This window comes from Taudactylus pleione, unplaced genomic scaffold (genome assembly GCF_031769625.1).
Source record: "Taudactylus pleione unplaced genomic scaffold, aTauple2 ptg000041l, whole genome shotgun sequence".
Taxonomy (NCBI): domain Eukaryota; kingdom Metazoa; phylum Chordata; class Amphibia; order Anura; family Myobatrachidae; genus Taudactylus; species Taudactylus pleione.
The window spans coordinates 12,944,075-12,968,471 of NW_028284443.1; the positions used below are offsets into that span (position 1 = coordinate 12,944,075).

The following is a 24,397-nucleotide window of genomic DNA, read 5'->3' on the forward strand; positions in this document are numbered from 1 at the left end:
CCTGAACAAGCAGCCTGCACATATCAGTGAGATATGTGTAAGCTGTTTATGTGTTGTACCTGTAAAAAACGGTTTAAAATATATAAAAAAAATGACGTAGGGTCCACCCCTCAAAAGCCTAACCAGCCCCGAACTTATCAGCCAGTCCTGGTACCTAAAATTACAGGGAACAAAAAGAGTAGGGTTCCACTGTAATTTAGGTACCAGCACCAGGCTCCAGGGCCAGTCCTGGTTTTAATTATAGGAGGAAAAAAATGCGTTGGGGTCCCCCTATAATTAAAACCAGCACTAGACCCAAAACGACCATGGTGTAATGCCACAGCCCGAAGACCATATTACCGGGTCTCCAGGGCCAAAGCATTCTCACCCCAAGTCGCTCAGGCCAAGCTGGAGATCTCAGGGGAGGTGGGGACCCGAAACCCCAGGCTTGGTCTGAAGCCCGGGGCTCTTCCCGCACCCCTGGGCTGTGGGTACAGGTGTAATACAGTGGAGAATCAAAGAAAACTATTGTATTTTGCAGTGCCAGCAGGTGTCCGGCACCCGTACCTCCACTGTAAAATAAATAGTTAAATAAAGACAGTACACACACACCGTATACAGTAAAAGTTTAATACACACATACCTCACTCACACATACTTTCCTGCTGCCATATGTTCCCATGTAGAAATCCGTGTGGAATGACCTTCAAAAAAGATCCTATACTCACCTCCATCCTCGCTCTGGTCTCCATAGCATCCAGGGGGGTCTGTGCAAAAAAACAAACTGAGTACCCGATCTATATTGTTGAATTTGTCAATAAACCTTTTAGTATATTCCTTCCTATAAACCTCTAAGATTCACCTGCCTAGAACCTCTAAGACAAAACCCTGCCTAAAACCTCTAAACAGAACGCTAATTGCGTACGCAGTTTAACCGCAAATAAAGACAGGAGTGGAATCTGTGTTTCCAATGCACAAGTATTATTCAGGTAAAAGTACAGTCAGTTACACGCAATCTATACATACACAAGTTAGGCGTAAAAGGAAATAATACAGACCCAAGTACGGTTATACATACGCTGCGCCTCTGGACCCAGAGATAGACTTCTGACTAGATATCCTCAGTTCACCCAAAATTCAGCATGAACTCGCAAACCAGTGTTCTGACACATGTATTTATTCCCCCCCAGACTGAAACAGGACAAAGGGGGAACTTCCTTCTGATCTCATTGGTTCCCAGAGGAGAAGCATATGTAACGACACATTTAACAGGTTGTTTCAAATAGACTTTCACTGCCTCTAACAGCCGGAGTCTTTCTGGTAACGCCTCCTGTAACATTCCATCAACTAAACATTTTGTTGCTTGTAAGTTCTGCGATCCGTAACTTGAGTTTGCATGATGCGATCTCTCCACCGATAACACCGGGATTCTGTAAAAAACGTACGCATCAGAACGAAACCAAACACACCTTGCTTATCATGTATAATACCTTAGATATCAAAAACCTCTATTTCTTAGCATTTAAACTAACTTAACCAACTTGAATCATACAATTTGATGCTAATGGAACCTTGTGTGCGAATATGTAGTGTGTGAGTATTCGGGGTTTGATATAAGGACGCTAGTTATTAATGGGTGAGATTTAAGTGCATAATTTCTCATACACGAAGTGAACATCCAGCAGTGTGGATGGCTGAGGGTTGTAGTTCTACATGCCCTCTGTCAGCAGGCCCCCACCTGTTGTGTGTTCAAAGGAAAACAAAACCTCTTTTGTTCTCACAGACTCTTGTGTAAAGTGCAAATGTATTACCACCTCAAGCTGTGGAATCTGGGGCCATCCTGTCTAGGATTCAGACAAATCCAATTGTGTAGATATTATATTACAATTGCCACAACTATACTTTATCTGCATCCAGGGATTCCCAATTTGTATGTAAAAATACCCATTGTCTTCTTATTTACTTTTACTCAGAAAGCTTGTTTTTCCAGTTGCCCTTGGTAGGTTAACAAAAACATTGCCATCTGTTCTTAGCTCCTGAGTTATAACTTGAATTGATGCTGACCACAAAAATGGTATCTTGCGATCTCATTTCCAAAAATGGAGTCTTGCGGCCATTCGCAAGATGGCGTCGCCATGATTAAATTTTATACTGAACTTGTCTCAGCCAATTATTCAGCTTCGACAATATACTTACCATTAGCGGTGTATGTCTATTCAGTGAGAACTGTCAGGAGCCGCCAGCCAATCAGCAGCCGCTCTATAGTTAGCGGCTGATGATTGGCTCCGGCTCCTGACTCACTGAACAGCCCAAGTGGGACCTGTCAGGAGCCAGAGCCAATCAGTGGCCGCACTACAGTTAGCAGGTGCTGATTGGCTGGCGGCTCCTGACAGCTCTCACTGAACAGTCGGGAGCCAGTTAGCAGTGTATGTGTCACACACATACTGTACACCGCTAATGATAAGTATATGGATCAGGTACTCGGTTTGCCTGTGCAGACTTCTATTCCTCTGCCTTCTGTTTTGTGACTTGCAAATGACCTCCAGTTTATGAACAAATGTGAAGTATATTATCTTTATGATAGCTTGTTATATCAGAGGCTGTTTGTACAAAGTTTCACAGAACGTAGTTACTTTGTGGATAGTGAGAATATTGATAATGACAATGTGAACTATCATGCTTACTATCATGTTTAACATTTTAAAGACAATATGGTTACAATGGTTTAAATCGCATTACTACCATGTCGGCATGCCGGTATCCACATTCTCAGTGTCGACATTCTCACTATCAATACATAGCTGATTCACACTGTTCATGTACTGTTTTGTGAATAATGTAATAAAGTATGAGAATGGTATAGGCCACAAAGAGATCTGTTACCATCTGGGTCTCTTTTTTACAGGTCACAAAAATAATTTTTTTACAATAAGGAATAATATTATTCTATATATTACTGGCCATACACTCTCAGATGAAAGTCACTAGACAGACAGACAAACCAATTATCTGACATTGCCAGACAATTAGTCTGTCTGGTGAGTGTATTTATTGTCAGATCCTAGCATCAATTATGCTGGGCATACACTGCCAGATAAAATGTCTGTCTGACCGACAGACATTTTATCTGGCTGCCTGCCAGCTGCAGATGTCGCCGGCATACACTGTGAGTGAAATCTCACAGTGTATAGCCCGACATCCGTGCTCCGCCCCCGGGGGAGGAGACATTTCCCTGTTCCTTCCGTAGGAAGGAACACAGGAAATGTCTGTCTGTCGGCCGCGCTGGGCATACACTGCCCGATGCGGCCGACAGTTTCCCGGGTAAATATCGCATCGGACGGGCATGCTGGACAATCCAGCATGCCCGACCGAGCAATATTTAACCCTCGGTCGCCCGCATACACGCTGCAATTATCGCGGCGATCCGCCGATATCGGGCGGATCGTCCCGATAATTGCACAGTGTATGGCCAGCATTACACTGTACAACAAATTCATACTTTTAATTTGTTTCCTTTCTAAAAATAGTCATACATTACTAATTTTAGGTCAAGAAAAACTAAAATGATTTCAGAAATTTTAAATGTAATATTCATTCTTTGCATGCTGAAATCAATTAGAAGTAACTATTTTCACATCGGAAATATTTTCATTGTTGTGCAGTGTTATCGCATCTGTCAGGCATGTAAAAAGATTTTCATGACCGACTGTCCGATCATTAGTGTTTGGTTGCGACCATACACAGCAAAATTACCGGCCTGATCGATGCATCATGTGTACCAAGTGACATCACAGCACTACAAATATAAATGATGTTTTACAGGCATGCAAACAATACTCTCTAAACATACAGTACAGTAAAGGTGGGTACACACTTGTCCAATCCTCACCGTAAACACTCTACCAATCTTTGGCATATCGACTGCCACTCTAAATTGGTCTGGTGCTTGGCAAGCTGGTCTCCTGATTTTTCAGCAGGTTTAAAAATCTTTTGACAAGACCAGATGACCATGATTGGATGAATCCAGAGGTTGTGTGAACATACACATTCTCTCACTGTGGGACCAACTGGTAGGTTGGAGGTTGGATTTAATGAGGATTGGACAAGTATGTACCCAGTTTAAGTTATATTTTACATTCTGCTGACAGAGCTGGAGGAAGGTCCCAAGGGCAAACACAGGATTTTCAGGGCAGTGGTTCTCAAACTCAGCTCTCAGGATCCCAAAGAGTACATGTTTTCCAGGTCATCTAACAGGTGCACAGATGTATCCATTACTCAATGACAAATTTTAAAAGATCCTCAAGTGAATCTAAATATTTCAGTACGATTCTGTGAGGAGACCTGGAAAACATGCACTATTTGGGGTCCTAACGACTGAGTTTGAAAACCTGTGTTGTAGGGTATAAGAGAGTTTCTAAAACACACATATACACCCCCCCCCCACCGTGCTAACCGATATTAATTTTCCTGGGAGATGCAGAAAATCACTTATGGAGATGGGAATGTCCTTTGCATCATAGAATTGTATCCTGATGGCACCACCACCTCCCCATAGACCTGCAAATCGCAGTGTTACAGGGCTCTATCTCACAGAAAAAAATGTGGTCCCTCAGTGGACACTGAAAAGCTTAGATTACCCTAACCAGTTTTTATGTGTTACTTTTTATGCTATTAGATAGATAGATCGATAGATCGATCGATCGATCGATAGATCGATAGATCGATAGATAGATCGATCGATAGATCGATAGATCGATAGATAGTTAGTTAGATAGATAGATAGATATGAGATAGATAGATAGGTAGATAGATATGAGATAGATAGATATGAGATAGATAGATAGATAGATAGATAGATAGATAGATAGATAGATAGATAGATAGATAGATAGATAGATAGATAGATAGTGAGATTGCCAAATTGTGTACAAACCATCACGTAAACCCATATGTGCTGGTCCATGACATATAATTTGTGTGTGCCTGATGGCTGGTGTAGATACATGCTGATAAGGATGGCACCTGCCAGCACTAGACAACCACTTCTGGTTGGCTAATTGTGAGTTAAAAGTTGGCGCTGATAGGTGCTTTGGTTTAGTTTTAGGTTTGTATGTACACAAGATGGAGAGTTGTTTCTGATGTATTACAGATATTTTGTAATCCCCGTTGAAACCTAATAGTGAATGATTTCCAAGTAAAACAAATGGTTAAAAATATGGGTGTTAGTGTATGTGATGATGCCTGGTGTACACCTGGTGAATGTGCTACTGATGCAGGTGTTCCCACATTCTGTGATAGAAATAACTTTGTAGGGGCACGCAATTGAAACTTTTTAGTTAGCACATTTTCTATATCTGTTTTGGGGCACAATTGTGTCCAACTCAACCCCAGTGCATTTAATCCTTATTATTCAATTTACATTACCAAAGCAAGCAATTGCTCCCATTAATCCTAACACTTGGGCAGGGGCTAGCTGGTTGGCTACTTTTAGCTCAGGGGCAAACACAAGAAGGTGTCCCAGTCTTTTGTACAATGGGAAATGGGGCTGACAAACTGTATAAGTGGGGTTTGTCTATACTTTTAGATATTTGAAATTAAGTACATTTTATTTATATGAGGTGTGTTATAAAAACTACTGTACGCTTGGTGATGTAATGTCAGTAGCTGCAAAACATTTGTTCAGAACCTAGATCCCGAGACCCTGTCACTGTGCATTTCTGTGTATCACCTCGTAAGGACAATTTATAGGTGTAATGCTGTAGCAACCCATATCTATTTTAGAGGAACATAATAATATGATAAAATAGATACATTAAATATAACAGTGAGCATAATTATATTTTTTAAACTTGAGAGAAATGTGTTCATAGTGTGGGGTGTCAGTGGTCACATTCGACTTCCTTGGGATAAATTTTCAAGCATACACCCGATTACATAAATTAGCTGGGCACCAGCAATATTGTAGACTGCAAGCCAGACTGCCCCAGCAGTAATATGCACATTATTTGGCACAATGAGAGATCATGTTGTGTTATTCAGACTCATAGCCAACATTTGCCAAATTATTTGATCTGCCAGGACTGTCTCCACTATACCGTAGGCTTCCCTACTCCACAATCACCTCAGAAAGTTTACATTGCAGTCTTTGACTGCAATAACTTAGGACAATTATTACCCACTGTAGTTATATTAGTCCCCTCTAGCGCTAACATATAAACTGGTATGGCGATGGAAGCTATTGCTGCCAATATTGGCATATCCACTGGCATTTGCACCTGCGGTCAGGAGCATTTGGATGTTGCTTACTCACATTCACTGCATGTAAAAGGATGTTGATCAATGTATGATCCCCCACTGACACCCCATCCACTATTGTGATCTTGTGGCTCTCGCCTCTAACAGGCACTACTATGCAAATAATGAAAAGTAATATAAGCAAACATTATTTCTCTGCTGGATGCGTATGCATCCTAATAGTAAGCTCTATAAAGCTGCAAGTAAATTAGCATATTTACATCTACATGTTTAGTCGGACAAATCTCATTATGCATTCAGCTCTGCAAAAATGAAAGTCGGGGTGGTGCCAATGGCGGCACAATCTTTGCAACTTCAGGAGAACTAGTGGAGAACTTTCCCAACTTAACCGAAAGGGAATAGTATTGATAACAGGTGAGTATCTCCGGCGCTAAGAAGGATACTTTTACATCATAGATCAAAACTTCATTGTGACACTTTCGCTTTGCAAAACTAGTCCCTTACTCTCTATAAGTGGGAGCTTAGCAATATAGGACTCTTAAAGACTGTGTCAGCACTTAAGATATAAGCGGTCAAACACCCTCTTACCCAAACATGAAATATAGGCTGTAAATGGCAAATAATGGATGACCCAATATAAAAAAATAGATAATCAAAATTCAAATGATTTATTAATTACATTAATGGCATCATAATACAACTCACTATTGTCATGGATAAATGCATCATAATACAACTCACTATTGTCATGGATAAATGCATCATAATACAACTCACTATTGTCATGGATAAATGGCATCATAATACAACTCACTATTGTCAAGGATAAATGGCATCATAATACAACTCACTATTGTCATGGATATGTGGCATCATAAATAATACAACTCACTATTGTGATGGATAAATGCATCATAATACAACTCACTATTGTCATGGATCAATGACATCATAATACAACTCACCATTGTCATGGATAAATGCATCATAATACAACTCACTATTGTCATGGATAAATGCATCATAATACAACTCACTATTGTCATGGATCAATGACATCATAATACAACTCAGCATTGTCATGGATAAATGCATCATAATACAACTCACTATTGTCATGGATAAATGCATCATAATACAACTCACTATTGTCATGGGTAAATGGCATCATAATACAACTCAGTATTGTCATGGATAAATGGCATCATAATACAACTCACATCATGGATAAATGGCATCATAATACAACTCACATCATGGATAAATGGCATCATAATACAACTCACTATCATCATGGATAAATTACATCATAATACAACTCACTATCGTCATGGATAAATTACATCATAATACAACTCACTATCATCATGGATAAATTACATCATAATACAACTCACATCATGGATAAATGGCATCATAATACAACACACTATCATCATGGATAAATTACATCATAATACAACTCACGTCATGGATAAACAAAACGTAAAAATAACAAAATAATTTTCACTATTGTAGACAACAATGGTTAAAGGAATAATTAAAAATACAAATAATTTAAAAACACGGTATCATAAATTAAAAAAATCAAGCTTAAAAAATAAAGCATAAAGAAAAATTAAATTCACAGCATATGTCCGCTTCCTTAGGCAGTGTGGAATGAATTCAGCTTTGTGCCAGTAGAATATACTCCAGTTCTAGGTTAGGCATGCATGTGCCCATGAACCCTTATCCCAAACGGGTCATAAGCACAAGAAAAGTTTTTTAACATTTGTTTTGAAAGCAAAAACTGCATTTTCTATTAGATTTCATATGCATAATATTAACATCTCTATAACACAGCAGTTACAATGTCCCGTCTTCTATATAAATGAAAGTATCAGAATGTCTCCCTAAATTACACCCACAAAATCATATAATATAGACACAATCAAAGAAGAACACAACTACCAGTTTCAGAGTTGAATCTGCAATCTGACAATTAACATTTGTATCAGTCCTCTGAATGTAAAAGGTACTGACTGACTGGTGTATCTGCATCTCTCTATGGGTGTGTTTCAAGTTGCATTTATGCAATACACTCTTACTACTGTATACTCAATCTGCCTATAGATTTAGGAGAATGCTTTTTATTATAGCCTAGTCGATGTATAAAAATTGCTCTACTGTGGACTGATATGTACATTTTATACATCTCTGTTTAAATGTAATATTCAGTTGTATTCATGTTCTGAAAAAGTTTTGTTTTTATTTAAATGTAATTTTTTTTGTACATTTCCTTTGTTATACATATTTTATATTGAAAGGTAAGTAAATATATATTGTAGTTAAATTTGAGTTTTTTATATGCTTAAATATACCAGTGCAAAATATATTGTAGATAATCAATACCACTTTCAAACACATGACCCGGGAATTTCCCTGCTCAGACCCAGGTTTTTCACCTAAGCAAAAACCAGGATTTTTGCTTGAGATTCCCTTTCACACTACACTTGAGACCCAGGAAATTCGCAGGTCGACCCCATTCAGACGTAGTCCAGGTCTGCCATGGCATTCTAAAAGCCTAGTCTGCCAGTTTGCTCTCATGTCACACTCATACATAGTCATATACACACAATCACACACCCCCTCCAGCCACCAGACCTTACAGCAACGGGCATTGTCTCTGTAGCTAGTGTGCACCAACTGCATGGACTAAACACCTCTTTCCAAACCATCGGGTACTTGGTCTACACCCCTTGTTATAAGGACTGTGAAACCACTGATTCTCTCCCCAGATCCAGCGATGACAGTTTGTTTCCTATTGTAGGAGGATGACCCACGCCCTCCAGGCATCCTCAAATGGCAAATCAGAGGCCTCTGGGTGCGACCAGGAAGTAAAATCCCGGGTCACACCATTCAGACTTAACCCAGGTTGTCTTCCCGACATGGGAAAAACCCTGGGCAATAGCAGGGGAGCCGACCCGGGAACGTGTTCCCGGGTTGTGCCTTTCAGACATACCCGGGTAGTTGGGCCGACCCTTGGCAAAATCCCGGGAATCTTGCTGTGTCTGAAAGGGGTATAAGTGGGAGTTGCAACAGCTACAGATTTCAAAGTCACAAAATGTTCTATGAAGTATGCACAGAAACAGAAATGTACATTAAAGGCTGGACTGGGTATGCATCTGTGTAAGCACATGGATGACAAATAGCCACATTTGCACAACATAGACTGCTTTGCTCCTTATTCCCAGCTAATACATGATCCCACATACTGTGCGTTTAACAGCAGCAGTTTCTCTTCTCATTCCAGTTCTGTGTGGGCATCAGCGGCAGCAGTCAGTGATGGACACATTACTTCAAGCCATGAATTGCACAGGTTACTACAAGGGGATGTACCAAGGACACTTGTTATGTTTCTCCAGGACACAGTATGTACTTTTTCTGACAGTAGACTCCAATGTATATGGACATATGTGTATTACATGGTCACTCTCTCAGCCTGCTTTGTTTTCTCATTTCAGCTGAGCATCGATGACTTCACATATTATAGTACAGTGTATGGAAGTGAGAATCCACTACATAATGTGCAGGCAAGTCTGTATACATGTTCTTTGTGTGGGAGATTGTATACACGCCTCGTTAGCGGTCTTGCTTTAGAGGTCCTATTTATCATTCTTTTGTTTACTAAAAAGAGCGATGGCGCATGTTCAGACACCTTCTCGCCGTATTTTTGGCAAAAAATACCATGAGAAGTGTGCGAAGAGAATTCACAGGGACAGAGCATTATCGCAAGCTCTGAGTCACAGTGCGGCGGTTTCCTGAACCCTCTTACCGGGTCCAGCGCCACTGGCTTCCTGGAGGTTCAGTGATTCCGTGGTGGGGGAGGAGTCCATCAGCGCCCGCAGCGAGGACAGCAGGCAAGAAGTCTGAAGGCTGCTGCTGTAATGTTACACTGTGGCCTTAGCTCCCATAAGGAGGCGCGTGCCGCACTGTATTGAATTAAAAAGGGCGAGGTACGCTTAGTGTGACGTCACTAGGGTGCCAAGTTGAAACCTCTCCTATATAAGCTTGGCTCTGAGCACTATTAAGTGCCAGAGTATAGGCTCCCAAGTATTACACCAGCGTTCCCTATTACTAGTGATTTCTATTGCTCATTCCTGACCTTGGCTTTGCACCTGACCGGATTCTACCTCCTTCCTGGTACTGCACCAAATAATTTCAGATTGACCTTGGCTATTCTCATCGACTTGTTTCCTTGTGATCCCTAGTACCGTATCGTCTGTCTGGTTCTGACCCGGCTTGTTGAGTACGATTTGTATGCCTTCAATGTACTTCCAACCACACTCCAGTGTACACCAGCACCTGTACTAGGGAACCTAGTCAGAGGTCCGCGATCTGCGTGTTGGGCGCAGCTTGGTCCAAATCTCCTTGCGGGGGTCCCTGGTGAATACCACCAGCACATTAGACTCCGCTCCTCTGTTCTGGGACTTAGCCAATCCTAAAGTACAAAGCATCCACTATCCATCCGTGAGTTTGTGACATGGATGGAGATGGACAGAATTGCAGAGCAACACACAATGAGCTTTGCAATTCCATCCTTCTTAATGCAAATGCAGAAGGAGGTGTCAGACACTTCCTTGCTACATTTGCGAGCACCATCACAACCGATGGTCGCGATAGTTGCTCCTTTGGTCAGGCTGCAGGAGATAAAGCTTCCTGCAGCCTGACCGGGTTCTGGTCACCTCAGAGGCCAAGAATCTGTATCCACTGACACAGACCCTGTTCTCGTCCCTCCCGGAAAACAGGCACGACACGCTCCTGTTTTCGGGAATGGTGACCACACAAGCCCCCGCTGCGCAGACCCCTAACTATCAGAGATGTACGTTCATCATCAGATAAACATACATCTCTGAATCAGGCCCTTTGTTCCTACATGCGGATGTTAGTACAGCCAAGTGATATTTCCTAAATTCGCAATGTGAATTTAGTTGAAAATATGACACTATAATAGCATTTTAAATGCGGATCCTAGTAAATAGGGGCTTTGGACCCAGGTTCCCATACTGTTTTAATTCCAAACTATGCCTTAGTTGATCCTCAAATCTACAAATCAACCTTTAATGTGACTCCTAAAGTGCCTGGTTAACAACAGGTTGCTAACCTACATTGCTATTGACTACTGTTGCAAGCAGTTTAGCCAGGGCCATAACTAGTGTAGTGCGACCAGTGCCAGGGCACAGGGCACTGCAGGGCAGGGGGCGCTGTTCTGTCCTGTCAATTTTCCTGTTTACCATCATTCTCACTTGCAGCTTCCTCTTCTTTTATCCCCAGCATCTCCTGGCCTCCCCTATCTCTTCCCTGGCCTTTCCCCATGAGGCCCTTTTTTCAGGTGCACTATCTTATGTCCCTATTTAAAAATTGTGGGGGGGGGGCACCAATGCTCTCTCTGGCACAGGGCACCAAAAAGTCTAGTTGCGGCTCCGAGTATAGCATCTACATGGAGTCTGTATATGTATATATAGATGATGCATAGGGCATGTTGATATGGCACTGATGGGCACAGAAAGTGTGGTTAAGACCTTGATGTGTGACAGTCCTTTAGTTGACATTTAGAATGTCAACATGGACATTATGTCACTATTACAGGATAAGGGTTAGGTTTAGAGTTAGGCTTACGCTGCAGTTAGGGTTATGCTACTGTGACGGTTAGGGCTCTAACAGTAGAAAATGTTATGTCGACATGCCGACAGTCAACATTCACAATGTCGACATAACGTCCAAGTCAACATACTGCATACACCTCCTCTTGTGGAGGATTTACATTGCATAAGAGACTTCAAAAGGAGTAACCAGATAGACTAACAAACCACCTATTCCTTTTTCATTTACCAACTATGGGCCGTATTCAATTAGAGGCAAAAAGTTTCCTCGGATTCGGACTTTCCGCTTGTCTTCAAAGTATCTCCATATTCAATTACAGGATGATTTCGTGTAAGCGGAAACTCAATGCATTGTAATAGGCGGAAAAGTATCTCCTATGAATAGCAGAAGAAAAAAAATGCAAAATCGTTATTTTGGGGTGCTAACATGGGGACATTTTTTTCAGAGCCCTTGGGACAGCCGCCAAAGGACAAATCAACCCAAAATATTTAAAAATGACCCCAGAGCAACCAAAAAAACTTACTTTCGTTTTGGGGGCAAAAAAGTAAAAAGTGGGGGGACAACTATAAAAACTAGTGAAATAGACTTCTTGGGGTGCTGTAAGGAGGGGCCAAGTGCTGGTGGATTGCAGGTGCATGTATGAGGGTGGTTTTTCACTTTTTTAAAAAGTTCACTTTAGAGACATAAAAATATGCTAGCACCAATTTTCAAGTACCCCAAATTTGACTGGACTAAAAAATCCTGCTTTATGCCATTCTTCACCACTTTTACAAAGACGCTAATAAGAAGCAATTTAAACTACTTAAGTACTCCAAACACTTTTATTAGGGCTATTAGTACACATCTACATTGATTCCCTATGCTAGTGCATCTTTTTTTGGAGTACAGACTGATTTCCCCACTTCTGACAGTACTTTCCGCCTGTTCTGCATTTGCCGCTTTCCGTTTTCGCGTGTTTAGGAATTGAATAGGGCGAAAAGCGGGGACGTGTACAAAAAGTTTTCGCCTCTGTACAGGCGAAGGAGGCAGAAAGTCGGACAGGCGAAACTTTGCAGACTTTTCGCCTATAATTGAATACGGGCCAAATATTGGTTATTGTTTTTATTTTGTATTTGTGCTCAACTATTAAACAATCACTGGAAGCCGATTGGGTAAGTGTTTTTTTAGTGCACATTGCCTGCCTCTTTACTAGATTGTAATTTAAAGTGAAAACAAACATTATAAAGTGCTATAAAGTATGGTACCTCACAGTTAATTAGATAAGCAGATGACCTGCATGGAAACAGGGGTATAGAGACATTTCAAATTCATTTGTCTGTGCAACGTTGCAATGCTGAAACAGTACCGGATTGGTCAAGGGTACATTTGTAATGTGACCCGTTTAGATGATTGCTTATTTAAAATGATGTGATTATTTCATTAGTGTAACTCAACTGGTAATTATAGCATGAACACTGCATAATCATTTTGAAACTGGAATGAATAATCTCCAGTTACCAGTGTGTTTGCTTGTCATGCATAATTTAAAATTCTTGCACTTGGGTCTTTCCATGTTTGACAGCTGACCTTTATATGATGTAATTTGCTACCCATAATTGTTCTATCACTGAATGAACTAGCCATTTATCATGTGCAAAATAAATATTTCAACCATGACAAATGAACTTTCAGAAAAGTAGCTTTAACGTACTCTGCATCTATTACAGGATATTCTGGATTCCTTCTCAGCCAGCCTAGTTCTGCCCGCTGTGGAGAAGAAGACAATTGATAATCTGCCTGGTTACCTTAAAAAACAAACTAAATGGAATATAATCAATGCTGACTATTTAAATGTATCTTTAATTGAACTGGATTACACTGAACAAAACCTAATTATAGTAAGACTACATTCTATACCAAGGTACAGTACATATCAATTTTCTGATTTTTCATCAATGTTACAGATCCTTTACCACCAGAGTTTCTTCCTTACCCACTGTTCACCCTTTGTTAAGGTAACAGGCTAATGGGCATATTTATTAATAACTGTGGTCCGCCCCTGAAAATGAAAATACTTTTTTGCCTCAATTCATTGCAATCAGGAATCCTTGTTTACCGGAATTTATCAACTCTGATTGGCCTGGATTGGGGCTGTGCTAAGATCCCGTTCAAGCAACCAATAAGAAGTAAAGTAATCGTATATGCAATCACTGTACCTCCTAGGTCAGCCCACCATGTGTTGGTGTCCATGTGCAAGCGGGCAGCACCAGAAAGGGATCTTTAGGATCCCTCTCCCCAAAAAATGTATGTTACGTAAGCTTTAGGCTACAATGGCTAATGCCATCTGAAGATGCTGTTAGCTACCCCTGGGGCCTAGCTCCAGAATGTTTAGTAAATTTGCCAGTTAAGCAGCTCCCATAGAAATCTATGAAGGCTGCTTTTGCATATGAAAACTGATGGACTGCAACAGATATCAGAGATATGTGCTTTAGAATTTAAAGTAGGGTGTATAGTGTCCCATAATGGGATATGCACATTATGTTGTTTTTTTTTAGGGGAAATGAGGTGACATGGCTACATTTTCAAAGAAGAACAAATCTAGTTTTCTGGAGAGTAAAAACATTTCCACTAGTGTAATTTAATGTGTGTTAGGGCTCAAAACATTTTTAGAATATGAAATGCAAGAAATCTCGGCACTCAGGATAGCTCAAAAGTTTGAGTCAGATTTCTGGTGAGATTTGGATTGGGGTTGAGATATGGCTAAAGTTAGAAGGACACTAGTGGGTTGAGAAGAAGCTCTGTAATTCAGACTCTATCAGAAAGTAAGTGTAATTATTATACCATTAGAGGGAGCACTATTAAGTTTTCCCCCTCCCATGACACTTTTCAGTTTCCCAAGCCATCGATTGTGATGGATATTTCACACTGAGATTCTTCCTTCAGTCAGTTATTGCAGAAAACAGTGATGGCAGATAATTGGGAGGGAACAGAAGAAGAAGGTTGGGGACCAGGAGGAAAGTAAGACCCTGTTCTTTGCCACGTTTAGTATTGAGCTGCTTAGTTCCTCCTAGGGAGGAACTGTCCTCGTCATTTGCTATGAGGAGGTAGAACATCTTAAATAACTATTTGTAACTTTATTTCTTACATTTTTACAATTCATATTTTTTTCTGTATTACTTCATTTATTTGTAAATTCATGTTAGGAAATTTTTGACACATACAATTTACAATCTTTATGTTGAAATACAAATTTTACTTCTATGCAGATCAGACAAAATATCGGCTGCAACGGCATTCTCAGAAAATGGTAAGAAAGTCTATGATTTGGATTAAACAAACGTTTATAAAAAAAAAAACACATGGTCTTTTTCCTGTTCTATGTCTTTCTCCTACAACTGACATAATTAGAAACATTATTTTGAAACATCATATGTTTTATATGGCAGAACAGGGACTATTAGAAATGTTAACTGTCTATTAATAAATGCAAATAGTAATAACAACAATCTTTTTGCATATGGAAATTAATGTGTATATATATATATATATATATATATATATATATAGCGCTCACTAATACTTTATATTCTATTATTACTATAATATTGCACCAATTGTCCTTAGCTGTGTACAAATGACAACACATAAGTAAAGCTTTAAATAAAGGTTGTTCTTTGCGGAAAAGCAAAGGTCATTGACATTCTTGGTAGCTATAGCTACAGTTATCGCTTTATTTCCAAGGGTTGCTAAATAATGTATCATTGTCTCTAAGGCATCAGAAAGCTCTAATGAGAAGGACACACTTTTTGAATTGTAACATTTTTACACAGTGTTATCAACACAAGACAGAAATAGAGTTTATTTTCAGTAAATTAGATTACTGAGTAGTAAAGCAATGTTATGTTTTTTAACTTGTCAAAGTTCAACAACGTATATAATTAGTATTCACTCTATTTTCCTATTCTTAGCTGTTATACATAAACTCCACCAATAATTGCAATGTTTTCTTTTTATAGTACTGACAGTTCCTGCAGTGATATTTGTACAGCAAAATGTGTTATTCAGTTGTGAAAAAATTGTTAACTTGCACAATGTTATTCGAGAGAGAGAGAGAGATAGACTTACAGGTTATAACGGCTGATGGTGTACTAAAAAAGAGAGATGCATTATAACTAAGCTATAAACTATAAATTAACTATTTTTGGGCCTGTTAAATAGTTTTTTTTTTTAGAACTTACTGTATTGTCATTATGGATGAGCAGCAAGTGTAATGTGCAGGGTAAGAACAACTCTTACGAAATAAGGTCATATAGCTGTGCTCAAATCAACTACTGTAATTACTAAGATCACAAAAGGGCGATAAAATGTATTTAAAAAAATTAATCATTAAACAAAAACAATTAAAGGCAAGCAGCAATAGAGAAACGTAGCAATAAAAAATATACAGTATGTCAAAGCAGATAGAATGTTTAAGCACAGCTTAAGTTTATCAAAGATATACTGTACAGTACTCAAAAAATGCAATTAGGGAGGAATGATATCACTCTCGGGTGAGCAGCACAGTCTCATCCAGAGTTATAATAGAAGCCTTTGGACCTGATTTTGAGTAATACAGATCGCTGTGCATGGACGCAAGTGGCGTACATGTGAATGTATGCATTTTTGCTTATGTCCATCATGTTCTGATTCTGATGGAATTTGGTCCAATCTGATATCCGTGAAATAGGGCAGGAAATGGGTGGTGACAGTGCGTCACTATGTTGACTTGTGTGCGTGCCATAGTGGTGTCATGGGTGTGTATCTAAAGCTTCATATGTATGAGAAGGGAAGCCTGTTTACGATGGATCTCTTATGCCTAGAATGGGGCTGGTGCAAGTGCAGATACTAATTATGAGTGTTGCGGCAGCTGACATAATATCAATGCTGGTAAGGCTTTCCACTTACACATGCACAGATTTGTCCTACTGATCTCGCATTAGCATAAGGTAGTAAATCAGGTTCTGCGGCTCCCCGTAACCACAGCCACTTTTGTGCCACTCAGGAATAGGCCCACTGAGTGTAAGCTGTCTTGCTTTGAAAAAGTCTATATCAGGGGTAGGCATGTGTGGCAGGGCATGCTGCGATGAGTGCCACAGGATGTCTACATCTGGTCTATTCAATAGACATAGCACAGCAGTAAAAATGAGAATTGTATCATTGTGCTTAATCAGGTGTGTTTCTAGAGAGGAGGGGGCCCGTGTGCAGTCTTCGACACTTGACCCCTCCTCTCCATCCGGTGGCCAGCTGCGCACAGAGCTGTGTGCGACCAGCGCCGCACTTATAGACTCTGGGCCCTAGAGTGTGCCCAGAGTCTATAGCACATGCACAGGCCACCAGGAAAATGGCCACGGTGGCCATTTTCCCTCTACTGCGCAAGCGCAAATGACGGGAAAATGGCTGCCGTGGCCATTTTCCAGCCATTTTTACAGGTGTAGACACTGGACCCCGACGTGGGACACCGGAGAGGTACGTTTTATGGGTGCAGGGTGTGCGGTGCGGGCCCCCCCTTGACCCGCACACCCTGCACCCATTATAAATATGCCCTGCACCTAATGTAGAAGGAACCTTTGAGCCACTTTGCATTGGCTGGATGGAGGACGGAGTAGTTGCTCATTACATCCTTTCTAGTACACAGGAAATCTGCTAGGATACAACATTGTGCCAGTGTGATCGGACTGCAAGTTTGGAGGCTGCTTAATTCCCAAATAGTTCATATGCTGACTATAGAAGCTCTGACTTATACCAATATTTACTAGCCTACCCAGATGGGACTTTATATACTAATATTGGAAAACTACTAGTGTAATATCAGGGGAGTTCCTGAGCAAAATATTTAAAGAGTTCTAATTATGGACATGTAATGTATATTAATACTGGAATTGATGGGATGGGTACGGGATTCCGGCGCCCGGGATCCCAGAGGTTAGAATCCCAACAGGGTTAGCATACCGACACCTGTCAGTCAGTATCCTAACCCTCCCTCCCCAGTGCCTGAAGCTACTCTCCCCCCATAGTGCCTAAACCTAACCACCCCCTCCCCACTTAGTGCCTAACCTTCCCAGTAGTGCCTATCCCTAACCTTCCCCTTAAAGCCACTACTTACCTTCAGGGTGCCGGCGGCGGGATTCTGACAGGATTTTTTCGGGATAATGGCCGCGTCCCGGAATTGACATTTAATTTCTAATACTTTAAATTGGAAAATGTAATGAGCAGGACCCTATTCCCTCATGTGCTTTTGCCCCACTCACTTATACTATCATCTCTTCCCCACTGCCTACAACAGAACCAAACCTTCCATTTCAACAGCTGGCTCTACAGTACTTTTGTCGATATTAGGACTGCATACAGTATGCAACAATGCCTATACTGCTTGTATCCCCAGTTATGCACTGTTTTGTAGTGTAATTTTTTTTTGCATTTTTCTTGTTTTGTTTATAATGTTTCTGCTGATGTACTAAGCCGCTGCTTCCAATATTTTTGACATACTTAAGTTGTATTTAAAGTAAACATATATGCTGCGTTGATATTTATTTTACATTTATCATTTTCTTTGTTGCTACTTGCATTTAATTGCATTCATGTTGATTGATTAAACAATCAGTCATTTGTGAATTTAGCAACTACTGCCTTTGAACGTAGCTATAGTGATTTAATACGTAATTAACTAAGTTCCTCTTTATTTAGCCGCTGCTAGGGGGGTTATTTGGAGCTATTTAAACTAGCACCAAATACTGTTTTTTGGGGGGCATTTATGTTGCAAGAACAACTCTCAGCAAGACTGAGGTTCTAAGAGCAGTAGAGACTAGAGTGCAGTATTTCAGTACAGCCATCTTCTGTATGTCCAGTGACTGGTAAATTGAAGTGGGAACAGATAGGCCAAAGTGCAGACATAAGACTAGCCCAATGTGGTAATATGAGGCTCCTGACAATCTGGTGTTGGAAAATTGTGGAGTGAAATCTGCTTCTATATGAAACTACATTTTTACTACCTTTTACTGCTTTATTTATTTTTATAAAATAAATGACAGATCTGAAATATACTATGCCTTAGTTTTCCTAGCTGAGCGGTTATCGGCTACCTGCGCATGCATGTGAGTTGTAATGTACATGCGTGAAAGGCCATTAGCATAGTTGTACTTGAAGAGTGATGCACAGTTAAGGGCCATTTGGCTAAGGGAGCTAACAGGGTGTACTGCAAACAATGCAGGCATATTGCAACCGTTTTTGGGGTGTGTATGCACAAAACATGACTCTGGCATCTCAGTTGAGGTGGCCATTTTGCTCAACCATTCTGCGTTACTCAGGAGGCCGATTGTCAAAGGGTCTGCGTATTGTTTAAGTTACCTTTAACGAGGTGTTGTTCCATAATAAGTAATATACTCCAATCCAGTATACTTAAGAATTTGTCATTTTGTTAATTAATTAAATAAATAGATAAAGCCCTTAACTGGGACATATTCTCCCAGGGTTGATGCAGCAAAAACAACCCCGATTGACATTATCACACAGTACTTATACATTATTACAATATTCAAGTAATACGCCCCCCTTATACACCAACTAACATTATCAGATAGACAAAGCTTGTTCTTGCTAGCTCCTCCTTGGCAATCAGAATCGAAACTGAATTCTTTTAAGAGATACTCATTGCTTGGGGTATCTCTATATTTGGTCAGAGTATTTTCTTCAGCACAAGTATACATAAATGGACATGCTCTTGTTCACTGTGTTAGATAAACAGTTTTCTTTGGGAGCGGGCCTTAAAGACACACACTAATTTCCATTTAAATGTTTGGACAGAGAAACAAAATCTCAAGAACTGCTTCATTATACAGCATAAAGCATATGTAAATATGGAATTATGTAAATTAGTCTTTGACAGCATGCAGCTATGTATTAGTACAGAGTTGCTTGGATTTGAGATGGTGCCTGTGGGCGCCAAAATACAAACCCCGGTGTATGTACCAATACCATATTTTCACATATCCTCTGTGTACATAATCGCAGCAGTGATTGCAATAGCGTAATTCTCTGAATCAGGCCCATAAGTACTATGTGTTGCTGGTACATATATCTGAGGCATAAAATGTTATCTGGTAAACATTCTCATTGAAGGCACTAGCATTGACAGCCAATGTGATAATGTCTTTGGGCTGAAAGCAAATGCCCACACATACAGGCAGAACATTCACCAGAGGGTTTAATGAATATCTATTCCCTGAGATCTTACGTCACATATGAAAACGTCTCATCACTTAGTGCCAGACATTATGTGTGCAAGGACTATAGTGGTATCTTTTTTTATCCATGCACAAAGTACCGTACAAATCTGGATTAGTAAAATAAACACTAAATAAAGGGTTTTTTAAAATTGATTTTAATTTTTAATTAATTTCCTACATGTTCTATAAAATGTATAGCATGAGACAGCGGTGCCAGTTTATTTTATTAAATGGAAACCATAGCACAGTACTCACCACTCTGCACTTTGAGACACATTTTCACTGTAGCAGTGGCGTAACTAGGGAATTTGGAGCCCAGGGCAAAATAAAAAATCTGAGCCCCCCCCCTCACCAAGAATGTGCACGCGCCAAAAAGGTGGGCAGGGTCACATGCTACAAGGTGGTGGTCACTGGAAAATGGGGCGTGGCAACATGACACCACCACTTCTCGTCACTCTGGGAACATTCCTTTCCTTATGCACCTTAATGCCCCAAGTAGTAGTGCCCCTCTTGCAATGCCCACTGTAATAGTGCCCCTTATGCAATGTCCCCAGTAGCCGTGCCCCTTATGCAGTGCCCCCTGTAGTAGTACCCCTATACAGTGCCCCTTATACAGTGCCACCAGTAGTGCACCCTTATACAGTGCCCCCAGTAATGTACGCTTACAGTGCCCCTTATGCAGTGCCCCCAGTAGTGCCACTTATACAGTGCCACCAGTAGTACCACCTATACAGTGCCTTCAGTAGTGCCCTTTATACAGTGCCCCCAGGAGTACCACTTATACAGTGCCCCTAGTAATGCCCCTTATACAGTGCCGCTAGTAGTGGTCCTCTTATGTAGTGCCCCCAGTAGTGGTCCCCCCTATGCAGTGCCCTTTACACAGTGCCCCAGTAGTAGTCCCCCCTATGTAGTGCCCCAGTAGTGGTCCCCCCTATGCAGTGCTCCCAATATTGCCCCTTATACAGTGCCCCCAGTAGTGGTCCCCCTATGCTGTGCCCCTTATACAGTGCCCCCAGTAGTGGTCCCCCCTATGCAGTGCTCCCAGTAGCGCCCCTATACAGTGCCCACAGTAGTGGTCCCCCCTATGCAGTACTCCCAGTAGTGCCCCTTATACAGTGCCCACAGTAGTGGTCCCCCTATGCAGTGCCCCCAGTAGTAGTCCCCCTATGCAGTTCCTCCAGTAGTGCCCCTTATATAGTGCCCCAGTAGTAGTCCCCCCTATGCAGTGTCACTTATATAGTGCCCCCTGTAGTAATTCCCCCCGATGCAGTACCCCCAGTAGTGATCCCCCTGATGCAGTGCCCTTATATAGTGCCCCCAGCAGTAGTCCTCCCAGCAGCACAAGCCAAAGACACACACGAAAAAAACAAAAATTACCTGAATCCCAGCTCCTGCGCCCGCCGCCGTCCGCTCCTCTGTCCTCCTGGGCCGGCCCGCTCTGTATTATGGGAGAGATGTCATGCCCTGCTCGACCGCCCCTTAGTTACGCCACTGCACTGTAGCACAAGCAAAGGTCGAAAATGTAGAATCAGTGGAAAAAACATATTTTTACTACTGTCAAATCCATAATGTTAATTCTTTACTTGTAAATGAATGTATCATGCATTGTTTTTTTAACTTTAGTTCTCTTTCAATCCATCTGTGCACATTAACCTAAAAAGCATTCCCATTAACAGATAAACATATTGCAAGAATCACCCAAGAATTGAAGGATAGAGGAGTTCATTTTACTGCAATTTACACTGGAATGAAACCTTCAAAGGTAAGTAAATAAGTAATAAAACAATGTTTTTCTCAAATGATTAGTGAGAGATTTTAGTTACTGAGACATTCTACATTTTCCATGCAGTGATTTCCAACTAACGGCCATATTCAATTAGAAGCGAAAAGCAGTTTTCCGCGAAAAAGTATTGCCGATTGCGTCTTATCGCCCGGCCGGAACTTATCTCTGTATTCAATTCCACCCAGTTTTCGCATACGTGGAAAGTCAATACAATGTAATAGGCGAAAAAGATTCACCTCTGAATAACAGGTGAAAAGAAGTGCAAAATTTTTATTTTGGGGTGCAAAGTTGGGGAATCCTCTCAGAAACCTTGGGACAGCCCCCCAAAGGATAACTGTGTCAAAAAATCCTGGGAAAAAACTTAAGAACACCCCAAAAAAAAGTACTTTCATTTTGGGGGCGAAAAAGCACAAGAGGGGAGACAAGTACAGTAGAAACACTAGCAAGATAGACTTCTTGGGGGTCTGCAAGGATGGGTCAGGTGTTTTTATGATTGCAGGTGCATGCAACAGGTGCGTTTTTCACGTTTTTTAAAGCTTCACTTTAGAGACTTAAAATATGATAGCACCATTTTCAAGTACCCCAAATTTGACAGGTCTACTGTACTTATTTTCACCAAAAAATACTGCTTAATGCCATTCTTCACCACTTGTGCAAAGACGCTAATAAGAGGCTATTGAAACAACTTAAGTACCCCAAACAGTTTTATTAGGGCTATTCAGACACTTCTACATTAATCCCCAATGTTAGTGCATCTTTTGGGGGGCTTAGGCTGGTTTCCTCAAATCTGACAGCACTTTCCGTCTGTTCTGAATTCGCCGTTTTTGCGTGTTTTGCAATTGAATACGGCAAATAGCGGGGACGTGCACGATAAGTTTCTGCCTCCAAAAGAGGCAATGTAGGTCAAAGTCTGCCAGGCGAAACTTTCCGCGGGTGTGAAACTAAATGAATACCGCCCTAAGATGGAATTATTCCCCTTTTACACTGGCCAAATAACCCGGGTTATTACCGTGTCTACCCGGGTCGGGGACTAGTTTAAAAGGGGACAGAGTTGGATTCCCGGGTCAATCCAGCCCAAGTAGCAATCAGGGTTGAACACGGGAACGACCAATGTAACCATGCAGTGTGAACGGGTGACCCAGGTCATCATACCCGTGTCCTGTAAACAGCCTATGGAGAGGTGGCTCACCGGTACTTGGCAATTATGTCAGAGGAGAAGCCCCATCAATAACCTGGGTCTAGCCTGCGGTGTAAACCAGTCTTAGGGCCTGACTCAGCAAGGAATGCACGCTAGCAGATGCACGCACCCGGCTACTGCGAGGATATGCTAATCAATGCATACGCACGGAGACAGCAGCATAAGATGCAGACGTCTAGTCCTATAGTAATTCACCCATCTCCCTTTACTCAAAGCCTGATGAGTACGCAAGATAGTGTAAACATCGGTAACATTGAGACCCATCAACACATTTGTGGTTGACCATACCTCGCGCAGGATCTTGGCAACTTTCTGTGTGCACGGAGTCTGATCACTGTGTGTGGCACAGCAGTGGCTAATTTATGCATGCCCCTATAGCGGCGTCCCAACGCACAGGCACGCCTAGGTTCACCCGACCACCCCCCGTCACCACCCACAAATGGCGCCTCCTGTCAGTCAATATTGGAAGGGGCCTGCGTGCATGCAGCGTGTAGTCTGCGTACACTTACCCGACCTCATCGACTAGTTCGAGCACGCGCTGTGCGATGCATACGCATGCACAGTACAAAACCATCAGCCGTGCGTTCTCTCCTGTGATTTGCTTACTGAATCAGCCCTCAATCCGCTGTGACATGGCTTGAAAGCCATGTTCAGTGACCTGGGCTGGATCTGGGAATTTGATGTAAAAGGGGTACAAGTAAGTCTTCTCCAAAGTGTACTGTAGATACTTTAAATACCTCTGGTTGGCTGTATATCAGAGCATCGTCCTTGCCAATATATGGTGCTAATAAATTGATGCATTTGGATTTGTGAAAGGATGGTATCATATTATTCTTGTTTCAAATTACACTGAGATCTGTGAGAGCTCAATACAGATTATAATTCATTAACAGTACCATACTAGTACAACATTGATTTACAATACCTTCCCAAATGAGATCCAGCAAAGGTATACTTAGTCATTACTAAAGCAAGTAGCCTAATATAAGCTCCAGTATCTAATTACAGAATTTAACATATGGAAACACAATTACATACAGATATATGTATAAATTAATCCAAAACAGTATGCTTTTTTTTATGGTAAAAATTAAAAGACTCATTACTAAATGCTTGTCATTTTCTATTATAGGCTGTATTCAAATCCTTGCGGATTTCGAGTTGTGCGCATTGGGGTACATTCAGTGGCGTATCTAGGGTATTTGGAGCTTAGGGCAAGTTGAAAAACAGGGCCCCTCCAAGTATCTGCGCACACCAGAAAAGTGGGCGTGGCCGCGTGGCCACAAGGGGCGTGTCAAC

General features: G+C 41.2%; 1 protein-coding gene across 1 annotated transcript in view; it reads left to right on the top strand.

Annotated features, from left to right (window-relative positions):
• Nucleotides 1-24,397, top strand: part of LOC148537983 (V-type proton ATPase subunit S1-like) — a 116,712-nt gene that overhangs the window by 12,789 nt on the left and 79,526 nt on the right. Inside the window, exons 2-6 of the mRNA XM_088456095.1 lie at nucleotides 9,527-9,644; nucleotides 9,738-9,806; nucleotides 13,584-13,777; nucleotides 15,123-15,163; nucleotides 21,794-21,879. Coding sequence (XP_088312221.1) covers nucleotides 9,527-9,644; nucleotides 9,738-9,806; nucleotides 13,584-13,777; nucleotides 15,123-15,163; nucleotides 21,794-21,879 — 508 coding nt within the window. The remainder of the gene's footprint in view (nucleotides 1-9,526; nucleotides 9,645-9,737; nucleotides 9,807-13,583; nucleotides 13,778-15,122; nucleotides 15,164-21,793; nucleotides 21,880-24,397) is intronic.